We start from the raw sequence: 13,905 nt of genomic DNA, 5'->3' as shown, positions 1-13,905 counted from the left end.
CTAGACTAGTACCTTCCAGGAAAGCACCGATTCGTTTCAGTCGATTTATCTCCTTCGTACATTAGACGCGTTTATCAAACTTGAAAAAGTCTAAATCAAGTAATAATATCCCGAGATCATTAAATTGATTTCTCGTTGAAAGATTCGTCGAATCCTCTATGAAGTGCTCGCGGATGAATAGCCGGTACTGTGTTGTGTGTGTGCTCTCTCTCTCTCTCTCTCTCTCTCTCTCTCTCTCTCTCTCTCTCTCTCTCTCTCTCTCGATTGTGTGCGATTGATGCGCACTGAACGGACAGTAGAGAGGAACCGCGAGATGGAGAAACATGGAGAAAGGAAGCAGCGTGTGGCGTAGTGCGCACCCGGGAGAGGGTGGGCCAGCAGCAGAGCAGCTACTCGATATAGGAACTCTCTTGTGGCCCCTTTTACTGACTATTCCTGACGGAGTGTGTCGAGAGAGCGACGGAGAGCGAGCGAGCGACTGTGAGCTGACTGCGGCGGAAGGGATCGGGCAGATCGGGCTTGGCAAGGGGGCGAGCACCGGCCAACACCGGGGCCCCATGACGACGACGAGACTGCTCTCTGCTGCTCTCTGCTGCTCTCGCTCGATTCGCTACTCGGCTCGGCTTGACTCTACTCTCCGGAGACCGGAGACTGGAGAGAAGATCCGAGACTTGGCTCAGCTCAGGCACGCAGGTCCACCGCTGGTTGGCTGGCTGGCTGGGTTGGCTTGGCTTGACTTGGCTTGGCTTGGCTTGGCTTGGCTTGGCTTGGCTTGGCTTGGCTTGGCTTGACTTGGCTTGGCTTGGCTTGGCTTGGCTTGGCGCACAGAGAGCCCACCGGGCCACCCACCGCGACCATTCACCGGAACCGAGCCCCATCCAATCCCAGTGACTCTCATTCACCTGTGTACAGACTCGCGACCTCGACTGAGAGCGCGAGAGGGCTGAGAGGGGGAAGAGGAAGGGGTTTAGGGAGAAAACGAAAGACAGAGACCTAGCTATATCTCTGTGATTCGCATTTTTTTACAAGATTAATGGAGGTTGTCTTAATTTAAGGAATTCATAGTCGTAAATAATTTTCAGTCTTTGAGAGCGCAATTAATTATAGATTCATCTTTTGGATTAATATTTCACAGTCTGTTTTACGAATCTCTGTGTTTAAAAAAATTGTTATTATATCGCATTTCAATTAACGTATTTTGTCTATATATACATAAATATATTTTTTCCAAATGTAAATCTGATTTTACTCGCGGAGTTTAAATTTGGAAACCCCGATTCGGTCTTTTTTGTCGGCCGACGAAATTTATTCAGTGACGGGGGTGAGAGAATGAAGGGGAACACCAGAGGAATTTCGGTATAGGAAACGAAACGCCGCCGCCCATCAATCTGACGGAAAGCGGGCGGGCACACTCTACTCGCACGCAGGAATTTCTATAAGCATTTCCTCGAAGATTCGAACCGTCGGGCGTCGCGTCGCGCAGCCAGCCGGGGCGTGTCGCAGGAACAAGGACCCCTAACGAGGCTGCGGCCACGTGGTTCTTACGTTTTCACACGCCATAAAGCTGTCCGCACTTGCGCTCCAGTCGGAGATGAATAGATCCAACTCTGATGAAGACCACCGATCGATCTAGAATAAATAATTTGAATAATAACAGTGCGCGAAAGGTATTTTTGACGTGGAGCGGGACGTTTACGTCGTCCAAAAAGATTCTTCGTTTTCTATTAGAAACTTTTGTCGTTTCTGGTTAGTTCTGGTATGAATCTAATCCTGCAGGCTAAGTAAATTTACATTCCGCTATAGCTCAAGTAGTTTATATTAAATTGATCGAAAAATGTTCTGCACAAATACCCTACCATTCAAAAGTAGATATTTTCCATTTTTTCTTTCCTACTCTTCTAGATGTTAGACTTAATAATAATGTTTAATAGATAAAAATTTTGAATTTTACGTACATTAAAAAAATACAGTGAAATTAAGACGAAATTCAGGTGTATAAAAATGATACGTACAAAAATTAGTGTAAGCGAAGAAAACCATATTCAGTCAAAGCATATTTTTTTTTGTACGAATTTTTATAACTTCCAATTCAAGCAAACTGTGTACCGATTGTTTGTCTGCTACCATAATTTTAATGCTGTGTGAATTTAAATATAAAAGGAATCGTGAATAATTGAAAACTTATTAATGTTTATCAATATTAGTAATAATATAAATATATTTATCAGTATTAATAATAATATCATCTTTACGATAACGGAAAATTTTAGTTTTCTGTTTAAGCAAATTGAACGACGAAATTGTATTACAAGATTTTTTTTACAAGGGCAAATTTCTAAATGAAAATGTAGTAGTTGGAACAGATAGAATTGGCATCGGTACAAATTCCTGTGATATTAATTTAAACTGATCAACTTTTAAGCACAAGGGGCTAAATGAGAACGGAAAATCCTCCGCAATATAAATGAAAGGAACCAGCGTGCACCTGCTTCCCTCTCTCTGGGAGGCAGAGGGCGGAACTCGAGCGTGGCTCTGCCGTTTTCCTCTTCCTGGAGAACCTTCGAATCTCGGATTGAACATAAACGTCAGTTCATGATCGAATATATTGATTGCTTCCCAGCGGCCGAATAGTGAAATCGTTATATTCCCGGCTTAATAGAGCTCTTTCCTCTTAACAACAATTGGAAGACGCGATCGTTAAGGCTCTGCGATATCGCATTAATGTCGACGGCTGACCCTTCGCTTTGACCCTGAAGAACTCCAAAGAGAGAGAGAGAGAAGACCGTGGACCCCCAGGATTTCTGTCGCGCCGCGAAAGAGAACTGGAAGATTGGACGTCGTCGTTGTCACGGAACGGATACAACGTTCCCGAGTAAATCCACCCCCGTTCTCTCCAGGATGCTCGCGGGAAGTTCGCGGAAATAACAATAGGTAGAGGAGAGGAATGGTGAATGAGACGCGCCGACAGAGCTGAAAGACGACGCGGCCATTCAAGGGTGCCCCGGAGCGAGCGGGACCGATGCGCGCGGAGAGATCTGAGCGCGCGCGACCGCAATCACGGTAGCCGGAAGGGTGCAGATAGACGGGATGGGGGAGGGGGGAGGGTGAGGGGGCGCAAGAGAGCAGCTCGCTCCCGAGAGTTGGACGAGACAGAGACGGAGAAATAATTACAGAGACGCCTCGTCGATAAATCAAGCCCGGTGCCCTCTCTCCCCGTCTCTCTCTCTCTTTCTTTCTCTCCTCCTCTTTTCCCCTCGCGAGTGTACCCTGCCTGCTATAGTCGTCCCCCTCTAACCGTCTCCTCCGTCGGCGGTGCTGCCCTTTTTCACTATCTCTCTCCGTCTCTTTCGCGCGCGCGCGTGCGCTCTCTCTCTCTCTCTCTCTCTCTCTCTCTCTTTTTGTCTCTCTTCCTTCACCCCTTTCCTCTCCTCCGCTTTCCACCGTTAAGCCACGTTTCTTGCTTCGTAGAGCAGAGAGTAGTGTCTTTATTACGCTCAGTGTACCCGACCGCATTCTACAGGTCGACTCACAAACGCATAAGCTCGCTGTCATCGTCGCGGCAATTACATCATTACATGCAAGTTTCTTAGTGATCGAAAAAATAATCGGACTATTGGATGATGTCCACAGAGAAATTGTAATGCATATTATGTTATTTGCTTTGTGTATCATCTCCCCTGTTTGTCGAATAAAGAGACGCCTCGCTAAAAATGGAATTGTGCAATTTTTGAAATAACTATCATTGACTTCAATAAAATATAATTAATTTTCTCAAAGAAGTTTAACAACAACTTATCTTTAAAAAGTTCCGAAATCTAAGACTATTTAGAATAGAGTTTTGTAGAAAAATGATATTTCTCTTTTACACCAAGTTATTATAAATTTAATAATTTTCGTAAATAGAGATTTAGCCGGATTAAATAAAAAATTCCTTTTTTCCAACATATTTATTATATTTTTGACAAGAAAGTATTTCATAATTTTCTTAATTTTATATCGAATAAAATTACGTTCACGTATAATTATAAATGTTTATTATTTTATTTATATGTACGTGAATGAATTTTACTTTTAAAAATTTTTAATTTGATATAAGTTTTCCTAATTTATCTTTTAATCGGATTTAAATCGATAAATTAAATTAAACTAAATTTTCAGAGCGTTAAAATTTAACACACTCGTACTGCGTTTAATTGCCTTAATTGGCAGATAGGAATAAAAAATACATTCCAAAGATAGTAGTGGATATCAGCTGTAAAATCACGGTGTCGTGCGCGCGTGGACAAGATCTTTCCTTCTATTTAGTAAATTATTAAGTAATTAATCTGAAAATTCCGTCGTCATTCTTTTCTCAGAGAATGTATATAGGAAACAATTCGTTTTCGTTTCTTTATTCGCACCGTCGCGATCATCCTTTCTACAACGGCCGAGGCCGTTTGAGAACCACTTTCGCGCGGCGAGCTATACGGGTGGTCCACGGCGACCGCGTCGTGGCGGAACGAGCAAATACGCCGTCGGCATTTTTGACGGTGAAATCTGACTAGGTGGGATACCAGGATACCCCGCGCGCGCACAACGGCCATCATCCTCGTGTGCCCCTCGTCCATTACTACTGCTCGCCGTATATATACAGTGTATGCTCCTTTAAATCGCAACGTGCAGCGTTGTCCTCCGCAAAGACGGCTTTGAGCTTCATACCTCGCTTCTTCAAATGACTTATAAAAAGCGAAGAATTCTCGCGCGAAATGCTCACATATGCGTGCGCACTTTTGACGCAAAATCATTCATTCTCTCTCTCTCTCTCTCTCTCTCTCTCTTTTTTTTTTTAAGATCGCTCCGAAATCTCTTTCGTAAGATCTTCCTTTTATTCGGAGAACGATGGAAAACAACCGCGATACCGCGACGTTGAACGAAAACACTTGGATGTTTCCCTCAGTTGAAGCCGCAAAGCATTCTCTCCGCTCCGAAAGCTTTCTCTCAAAACTTCTGGATTATATTGTCAGAAACGGAGAATTTCGACGGTCCCTTTTGCGTTGAAAATAAATTGAACTGACTTAAGAGCATTAATTTAATGCATTCGTGTTATACAAAAAAATGGAGATTTTTGTCATTATTTTATAAACCGTCGTTAACTTTTGTATTACGTTTAATTCTCTTAATTAGTGGATAAAAATAAAATGCCTACCAATAGATAAAGATAAAAATACGCACCAAAAATAGTATATCGGCTGTAAAATCATGCGAAGACCACGCGTTTTTTTTCTCTTCAGTAAATTAAGCAATTTTTATCTCTAAAATTTCATCCGTTTATTTTTTTCCACAATTTTTTCTTAACGCGCGCTGTTAATTTTAATGTTATCTAAATTACCAAAAAATTTTATGTTTTAATTTAAAAATTATGTTGTTTTACTTAAAATTTTGTTATTCTAACTAAATTTTGATTAAAAAACAACATAATTTTTTAATTAAACATAACCAAATTTTGGTATTCACATACCAAAAAAATTATTTACATCAAAAGTTTCTCTCATTGTATCGATTTTATGCTAAAATATTTGAGCAAAAAGCTGTCTGTAATCATTAGAAGGAAAACAACGGCTCGGTAACGCTAGCAGGGACGATCTGTGACAGCCAGATTGCGAATCGCCCCCTCTTGCCGCGTTTCGGTCCGCTATTTTCATGTCAGTTTCTGGGAATGTTTTATTGGTAGACTGCCAGGAATTTTTGTCAGTACAAAGACGTGTAGGACCGTGTATGTTACAACACTGTCTCGACCAATGTTTCTCTTCGGGGAACTGCGCTGATCACAAACATCGTCCGTTGGAAGGCTTACAAAGTCACTGAAGGAACACCTGAAACTTGCGACTGTTAATCTTCTTGTAAAGTCCAGCGAGTTTGAGCGATCATCATTCAAATAATCTTATTTCGTATCGTTCAGTAGGAAACTCGACGTAAAAATTATCGTTTGCGCCACAAATGACAATGTAAGAAAATTATTTGTCGAATAATTATATTTATCGAATATTTTAAGATGAATTACATATATTTTCAAAATAATGAAAAAATGATTATTTTAAATCGGATTTAAAAGTAATATAAAAAAATTATTGGTGATAATATCTATCATCTAGAAAAAGTTATTTCAATAATATTTTTTTTTATTTGTGCTCTAATAAAAATACATGGAAATGCATTATATGTACGTGTGTATAAAATAGTGATAAAAATCTCATTTCCTTATATAAATGTAAGAAGACAAGAAATAAAACGACATTAATATCAATAATTATAGTTTCCTTCGAATTTATTGTAGGTAATTAATTTTTTGAGACAGAATCGCTTAAATATTCTCGAACTCGTGAATAATTACTCGCTGACTTCTCTTTGCAGAAGGTGGAAGGCTACAAAAAGAGCTTACCTATGCATCGGAAGTTCTCGGCGAGGCAGCCGCCTCGACGCATCAGCTCGTCATCCAAACGCCGAGGCATTCCGGGGCGAATATCCTTCACCCGGCCGCGCTCAGGGAACATTTGGCGGTGCTGGAGGCTGCGATGAATGTGGAGGTGCACCTGTTCGATATGTGAGTCTTTTTCTCCTCTCACTGTGTTTTCTTATTTGTATACGGAAAGGGAACGTCCGGCGTTTAATTCGAAAGCCGAATTAATTAAAGAGAGAGAGACTAGGCCGCGCTCGGCGGCATAATTAATCCCCTCGAGAAGAAGGATCGTGGCGTTTATACTGGGAGACTCGTTAACGGTGATACAAATCGCGAGAAAGGAGATATTACACGCGAGAGAGTAAGTTGGGAATGCGGAATAACATTCTTTCGTATAAAAAAATGTTTTTTTTTTTTTCGAGAAAATTTAATTTAAGAATTGAGTAATTGACATAATGTTTATTCTATTTGGAGTTTGCATTTAATGACGCTGTATATTATAAACCGATGAATTCGTTTCATCAGTCGATGATATGAGAATGTAGATAAATGTATTCTATCTAAGAAAATAGAAATGATTTTTATACTTCATAAATAACTTGTCCAACAAAATTTCAAATATTACTTATTATATACTTTTTAAATACAGTTCGTTAAATTTTTTAATAACTTATTTCTTCGAATACTTTTTGTAACAATTTATGTAAAAACATAATTACTTAAGGTAACAGTAGATATTAATCTTTCGAATTAATTTTTCAATTTTTTCGGAAGCAAAACTCCAAAAGACGAGAAAAAAAGTTTTCTTTACATTTTCATCTTGATATCGAATCATTCATTTATCTATTGCTTTCTCTATTTTATTAAGTGTTTCAAGTATCGGAGTAATTTAGCGATTAGTTAATATCGCTTTTCGCAAATTGATCTTGTCTCTACTTTAAGAATGAAATGACGCAAAGTCTCGTAGTCACGAATGCATGTGTCATTTGCAGCACGTGGAAGCTGAAGGACTTGTGTTACGCGCCGAGCATACCCAACTTCGACATGCACTACATCGACCAGGTAATGCAGCTAACACACACATATATATATATATATGTATATATATACACGCACGTATACGCACTCGAGACGGATGCACACACGCGCGCACCTACAGCATGAATGGCGCGCGCGAGCACGTGTTTACGCACCGTCTCCCGGTCCCATTAGACCCCTAGTGAAGGCATCAATGCGCGCACGTGACACGTGCACGACGTGTCCGCGTAATAAGCTATCGATAGCCGTCGTTAGCGAAATATCGCGCACGTCCGGTATCGACATTTTCGAGCACGATACACATTCCTTATCAATCGGTTATTAACTTGGGTTCTGTCATCTGTAATTTTTACATCTTAATAGACAGAAAATAAAGTTTAATCATAGTAGTTTTTTTTATTGATCAAGAATTTATACCTTTTATTTCTTTTTTTAAGAATATTAAATATTATCGTCTATTTGTACAGGATATGTTTGTGAACTGATAGTACAATCGGGAAGGAAACGTGATTCTACATTTAATGAAAACATTATGTTGAAAACGTAGAAAAATATTTTTTCGTGAGGTTTTGTTTTTGGTTTTAAATATTCACCGAATACGGATTTAATTGATACATGAAAGTATCAAAACACGCTAGGAAGTGTCCATACAAATTTATACTTTAAAGAGCAGAATCGTGTATTTAACAGAGTGGACAATTTATAATAATTTATAAAGTAATAAAATTTCGTGAATATCTTGTTTTTATTATATATTCTTAATTACCCAGTATAATAATAAATACGCTATGCAATAATAAACATGAGCGAAGATAATAGCCTACAGCGAGAGCCATTAAATTGAGACCATTAAGTTAAATGCATATTGTATATGCTTGGCAATATTTAAACTCAATTTTCTCGCGAAAACACAGCTTCAAGAAACGAAAAAATTTTATTTTAGTTAGTAATAGTAACTTATAATTGCGATGTAAAAATAATCCCAAGTGATTGTTCACGCAATAAAAAACTATTCCCTGGTTTAATAATCTGTACCGTACAAGTCGTACATTGAATTCGTTTATGTGATGAATTCTTCGGTAATTTGCTTAAAATTCTATTTTCTGTTGCTCATTTGTTATTTCTTTATATAATTATGCAATAGTCAAAAGATCAATCAACACGTTGTAGGTATATACATACATATTTATCGATAAGGATTTCATTTTTCTCTAAAGAAATATCATGCTAAAGATATTTAAATTTTATGACGACTCCATCGATATCCGCATCGTCGAAAAGAGATTAACATGCGTGTACGTTATATCACTTCGCGCGTTAGAGAACGGCGCGACGGTGGCTGTGGTATTTCGAGAGGAAAAACGCGCGTCTTGAAATCTCATAACGAACGCCAATCCTCGCTTCCGGGACATCATAAACGTGTTTCGCGCGAAGGATTGCTTTTTTTATGCGCCGTCAAAAACTTATGCTTGGCCATGAATCTGGTTCCTCTCTTCTTCTCCTCTCTTCTTCGCTTTCTCTCTTAACGTTACATAACACGTACAATTCCATTATCGTTTAATTTTAATCAGAAGCGAAAAGTATTATCCACTACAATAATAAGCCTGAGCAAGGATAGTCTACATTGCGAGTTATTAAGTTGAAATATTCATCAATAAGGATCTCGTTTTTCTCTACAGAAATACGCCAAAGATATTTAAATTTTATGATAGCTCCACCAATATCCTCCGCATCGTCAAAAAATTATCGACGTGCATATACGACATGTTATAAACCCGGAAATAATGATTTAGTTTCTTATTGCGTAAACGATCACTTGGTGTGAAATTTTTACATCCCAATTAAAAGTTAATACTATTAACTAGAATAACATTTTTCAAAGGATCCATTTATTTGCTCTGTACAAGATATTGGTATCGGAGATTGTTCCGAGATTTCAGGAAATACTTGACAATTCGCTATTTTTGCTAACAGTATCAACAATAGCAAGAAATGAGCGAGCGAGCGAGAAGGGTATATTCTCCGTATAGGGCGGTAAACAAAATCCGATCCGACTAATATCCGACTCCGACATTAACGATCGTCATACGGTTTTTCTGGGTACTAGGCCATTACGAGGGCCCACCTCTGGGTTCCAGGAAACTCGAATAGGGCGGTCCGCGCACCACGTTTCTTTCGTAACCCTCGCCTTGCATCCGACGGCGGGATATAAGATCATCTTAGATTACACCCTGTGCAATATCTAAGCGCTGTTTAAACGGAACTTGGTCGCCATCGCATTTCCCAAATGACATTTGAAAGAGCGATCTCACCAAACTTGTAATTTGCATTCGTTAAGATAGGCTACTTGCATTCGCCGCTCGTGAGTTAATATTTGTCCAGTTAACTCCACACTTTCGATTTCCGCAACGTTTTATTAAAATGATACGCTGAAATTAGACTGAACTGAATCATATTTGTATCTGGTATCTCTAATTTGTTTGCGAATTATATTAATATAATGTTACGATTGAAATAGCTACAAAACAGTTTCTGCTCGACTTCTACCGCCAATTTCCTATCTAGGTATAATATTAGCAGATTCTGTTTGGTTTCTGCCGCTAGTCTGACAACATTCTGTTAACATTTTGCTTACGGAGTAGGTACTTAGTTTAAAGTACATGTAAAAAATTACAACATTGTTTTTTTTACATAATAAAAGTCCATAAAAACGCGTATCTATTATATTTCACACATAAACGTGTCCTGTTTTTATACTTATTGTATAATTAAAATAAGTTAGAGTACAAATCTCTCTGAATTAAGAATTGAAAATTGCTTGCAAATTTAATTTGTGATATTATGTAAAATCCAGCTTCAGTTTAGGACTGTATTTCAGGATCGACTGATCGTCGCACAGTTTGCGTGAACTATACAAATTCCAACAATAAGATTCACGCAAAAATATTGTTATGGGCATTAAATCCACACACTTTGATCGAATATGGTCTTTGCTTATTTGCGTTGAAAATTTCTCGGTCAATTTGCACTTATTAAAAATTGGAAAGTTTTCTCGTTGCGAGTAGCAATAATATAATAAGAATGACGCAATAATAAGAGGCAGTAATAATCCGTCCTATTTCAGACGTAATTTTGATTTAAGTTGGATTATGCTCGTTGATCAAATCAAAATACAAATTTGCAACAGTGTGCAGTGGAGAGATTTATGCTGTGCGCCTCCTCTCTTTCGAGATGCAAATCTTCCTATGCCTATGCAATTGCGTGCGGACGTGCACGCATCGTATCGGTTGCATACGCACGGGGCAAGGTTGCGAAGAACTCGGGACAAGAGAACGAGCAATTAACATTGAATAATGACGCCGGCGTCCCGCTGCGGTATGCGGCATCATGTTAGGTGTGGTTCAAGCCGTTCCACGCCAAAACGATCACTTTTCGGAGCAGAGGAAATAACCCTCCGAATTTTAATCATCGCGAAATCTGTTACAGAAAGTTTTAACTGACATTTAAATACGTCCGCATTTTTGTCGTTAAAAACTGAATATATTGTTTGTTATAAAAAAATGAAGCCAATTAATGATGATATTTAGTTAAACTAAATTATTGTTTCATTAATTAAAGCATATTCGTCTGATTCTCTAATCATGAAAAAATGTATTTACTTGTTGTTCGCAGATCTTTGAAAGTATTATCCCTTGCGCCATCATCACACCACTTGATTGTTTCTGGGAAGGTAGTAAACTTTTGGGTCCAGAGTTTCCTGTTCACGTACCGTAAGTATTATCAAATTTTTTACGATTTGTAATTGACGACAAAGAGATGTTGAGCAAACTCGTGTATTCTCTGTTATATATAAATTTGTTTAATATTAATGCCATTGGCGTTTAAATTTATTTTTCCGACATTTAAATTATTATTTATATTAAATAAATTGTTCTCGCATGTGATTAACTGTATGTCATATAAATGTTTATAGTAATTTCTGTTAATGTTTCTGTTATGTATCTATTTGTTTGAATTTTATCATAAATTTTAAGTTGCTTTTTAGCAAATAGAAATAAATTAGTTAAATCAATAAAATTTCGATTTCTCTTTTGATTAAACAGTGGCCTGAAGAGCAGCAAGCGCGTCAAGTGGACGAATCTGAATCCTTCCATATTGTTGGACGAGATAAAGGGTTTGCTGATCTCATTTCCTTTTAAAACACTCGAGGACTATATGAAGAGGGCCGGGATAACGAACGGTTATCAGAGCAAGCCTTGTCTGAATCCAGCGGATCCGGAATGTCCGGAAACCGCACCTAACAAACAATCCCAACAGGTAAAACCCGTTAACATGATTGTTCGCTCGACATTAAAACCGTCAATTCCATTGAATTCTATAAAATCGTTGAGGAGCAAAAGACAAATAATATTTAAGTATTCTCTCTTCAACGTACATCTCAAATCTAGATGGAATTTAATCTTTAAAAAATAGAGGTCCATTCTCTTAAATCTTATAACTTATCTTTGAATAAGATTTGTCATTATATATCATTGCATTTCTTGCCTCAAAATACAACACTGTGCTACTGTAGTGGCTTTCTGTCCTATAAAAAGGTCTTATTCGTGTTGTTTGTACTTTTTACACTCAGCATTTTTGTTTTTTTCTCTTTGCAACACCTGAATATGTATTTTAAGTGCAAACATTTTTGGGAATTTCAAGCAATGCGAACAGACCTAATGTTATAAAAAAATCCCTATCAAACTAGAAATTAAGATTGTAAACTGGATTGAAATCTGACTAAAGAGAATCAGAAGAAAGAGAACACTAATATCAAGTTAGTGAACTTTGCTTTGGTTGGTCAAATTTCAATGCAATCTCATTCTTAACCTCTAGTCTGATAGGCTTTACAATTTGCAGCGCAAGAAATGTAAATACGTGCTTTGACTAAAAGTATAGATTTCGGAAACGGGACGAAAGGGTGGGATGGGAATCCGCGATAGTCGCAGTCTGTAATTCGACGAATAAATACTCGTGTGCATTGCGTTGGACAAAAAAAGAAGACGCTGTGCGACACGATAATATAAAGACTGTCAGCGGCGAAACATTCGTCCGTGCGCCGCATCGAGAATAACAAGCGATCGTTTGAAATTCTCTACCGGATACGATGGCTAGTTGTGGGCACGTACGTATATACGCGAACCGCTGGGTGCTTTGATGTCCAGCCCGCGGAATGACGGCGATGAATATTTATTATACCGCGCGTTTCGATGCGATTGAAATCAAATTTCTTTCGCGCGATCACGAAAGACTTTAGTCGAACGTCCCCATTACGAACGTTCTCATTACGACAGTTTTAGTTTAGATTATATCGCTCGTTTGCTACAACAACGACGTAATTCTAAAATTATCAAGTAGAAGTTGCTTATACGGAAAAAGAACAGAAAAAAGAACATGTTTTAAAAGAATATACTTTTATTCCTTATTGTACTAAATTCTATTGTACTAAAATTACATTTCAAAATTAATCCGAAGGAGAAATATATATATTCAATATTTAATTAATTTTTATGTAAGAAAAATATATGATTATTTATTAGCGCTAAATTATTTTGCCTATTTATTACAGTATAAGACCCGATTGCACCAACGTTACTTTGACTTTAAGCGAAGGTTAAAACTTTCTTTCTTTTTAAAATCGAGAAAGACATGGGCCTTAGAAACATATTTTTTCATGTTAAAAGAGAGAATATACGGTTTCTTAGGACCTACTATAGTTTTTGTTATCAGTTTAATTTTTTAAAGAATTGTTTAAATTCAGAACTGCAAAATAAGAGAATGAAACAAAATTATTCCAAATATTATTAAAAAATTTCGTCTGGTCACTCCACGATCTATATGTTTCAGTTATGTGTGTGAATATTATAAAATTTTAATAATCAAACTTCATTTTTTGAGTTATTGTAGCATATGAGCAATATCATTACATATTAATTGATAGTTTATGTTAATTCTTCATTTGTCATGGATCCACTTGTTCAATTTTCAATGTGAATTTTTAAAAATGGTGAAGAATCGATTAAATGGACAGAAATCGTCTTCCAATCGTATGTTTTTTACTTGGGAAACGAAAAGGTAAACATTCGCTATTCTCGGTAATAGAAAAACGCGTCTCGCGTTGCGATGAATCCGCGGCAATCGGCACGTTCGTCGCATTTATCGCAAGCTAAGAAGGTGGCTTGGGAGAGGGAAGGCCGGGGTGGCGGGACAGAACTCTGAATGAAAGGACGATCCCTGCGCGAAAACGGTCGATGAGTATGCGAGTCGCGTGGGCCGCGGCGCGGCGTGGCGGCCTATTAAAATAATAAAATCGAGTGACGTGCGTCATTATTGCGCTACGCCGGTGGTCGCGGCTGGTCGCGGCTGGTCGGCATTGCCGGCATTGCCGGCCC

At 38.1% G+C, this 13,905-nt stretch overlaps 1 protein-coding gene across 2 annotated transcripts in view; it reads left to right on the top strand.

Moving 5' to 3' along the window:
• The first annotated feature begins 6,394 nt into the window (after positions 1–6,394).
• Positions 6,395–13,905, top strand: part of ptc (protein patched) — a 15,063-nt gene continuing 7,552 nt past the window's right edge. For both annotated transcript variants that reach the window (XM_018515317.1, XM_018515316.1), the window contains exons 1-4: positions 6,395–6,580; positions 7,429–7,498; positions 11,147–11,244; positions 11,578–11,791. In XM_018515317.1, coding sequence (XP_018370819.1) covers positions 6,552–6,580; positions 7,429–7,498; positions 11,147–11,244; positions 11,578–11,791 — 411 coding nt within the window. In that variant the 5' untranslated portion in view covers positions 6,395–6,551. The remainder of the gene's footprint in view (positions 6,581–7,428; positions 7,499–11,146; positions 11,245–11,577; positions 11,792–13,905) is intronic.

Source organism: Trachymyrmex cornetzi, unplaced genomic scaffold (genome assembly GCF_001594075.2).
Source record: "Trachymyrmex cornetzi isolate Tcor2-1 unplaced genomic scaffold, Tcor1.1 scaffold57, whole genome shotgun sequence".
Lineage (NCBI taxonomy): Eukaryota > Metazoa > Arthropoda > Insecta > Hymenoptera > Formicidae > Trachymyrmex > Trachymyrmex cornetzi.
Note: the sequence above shows the minus strand (reverse complement) of the source record. Positions and strands in the feature narration are given on the sequence as shown.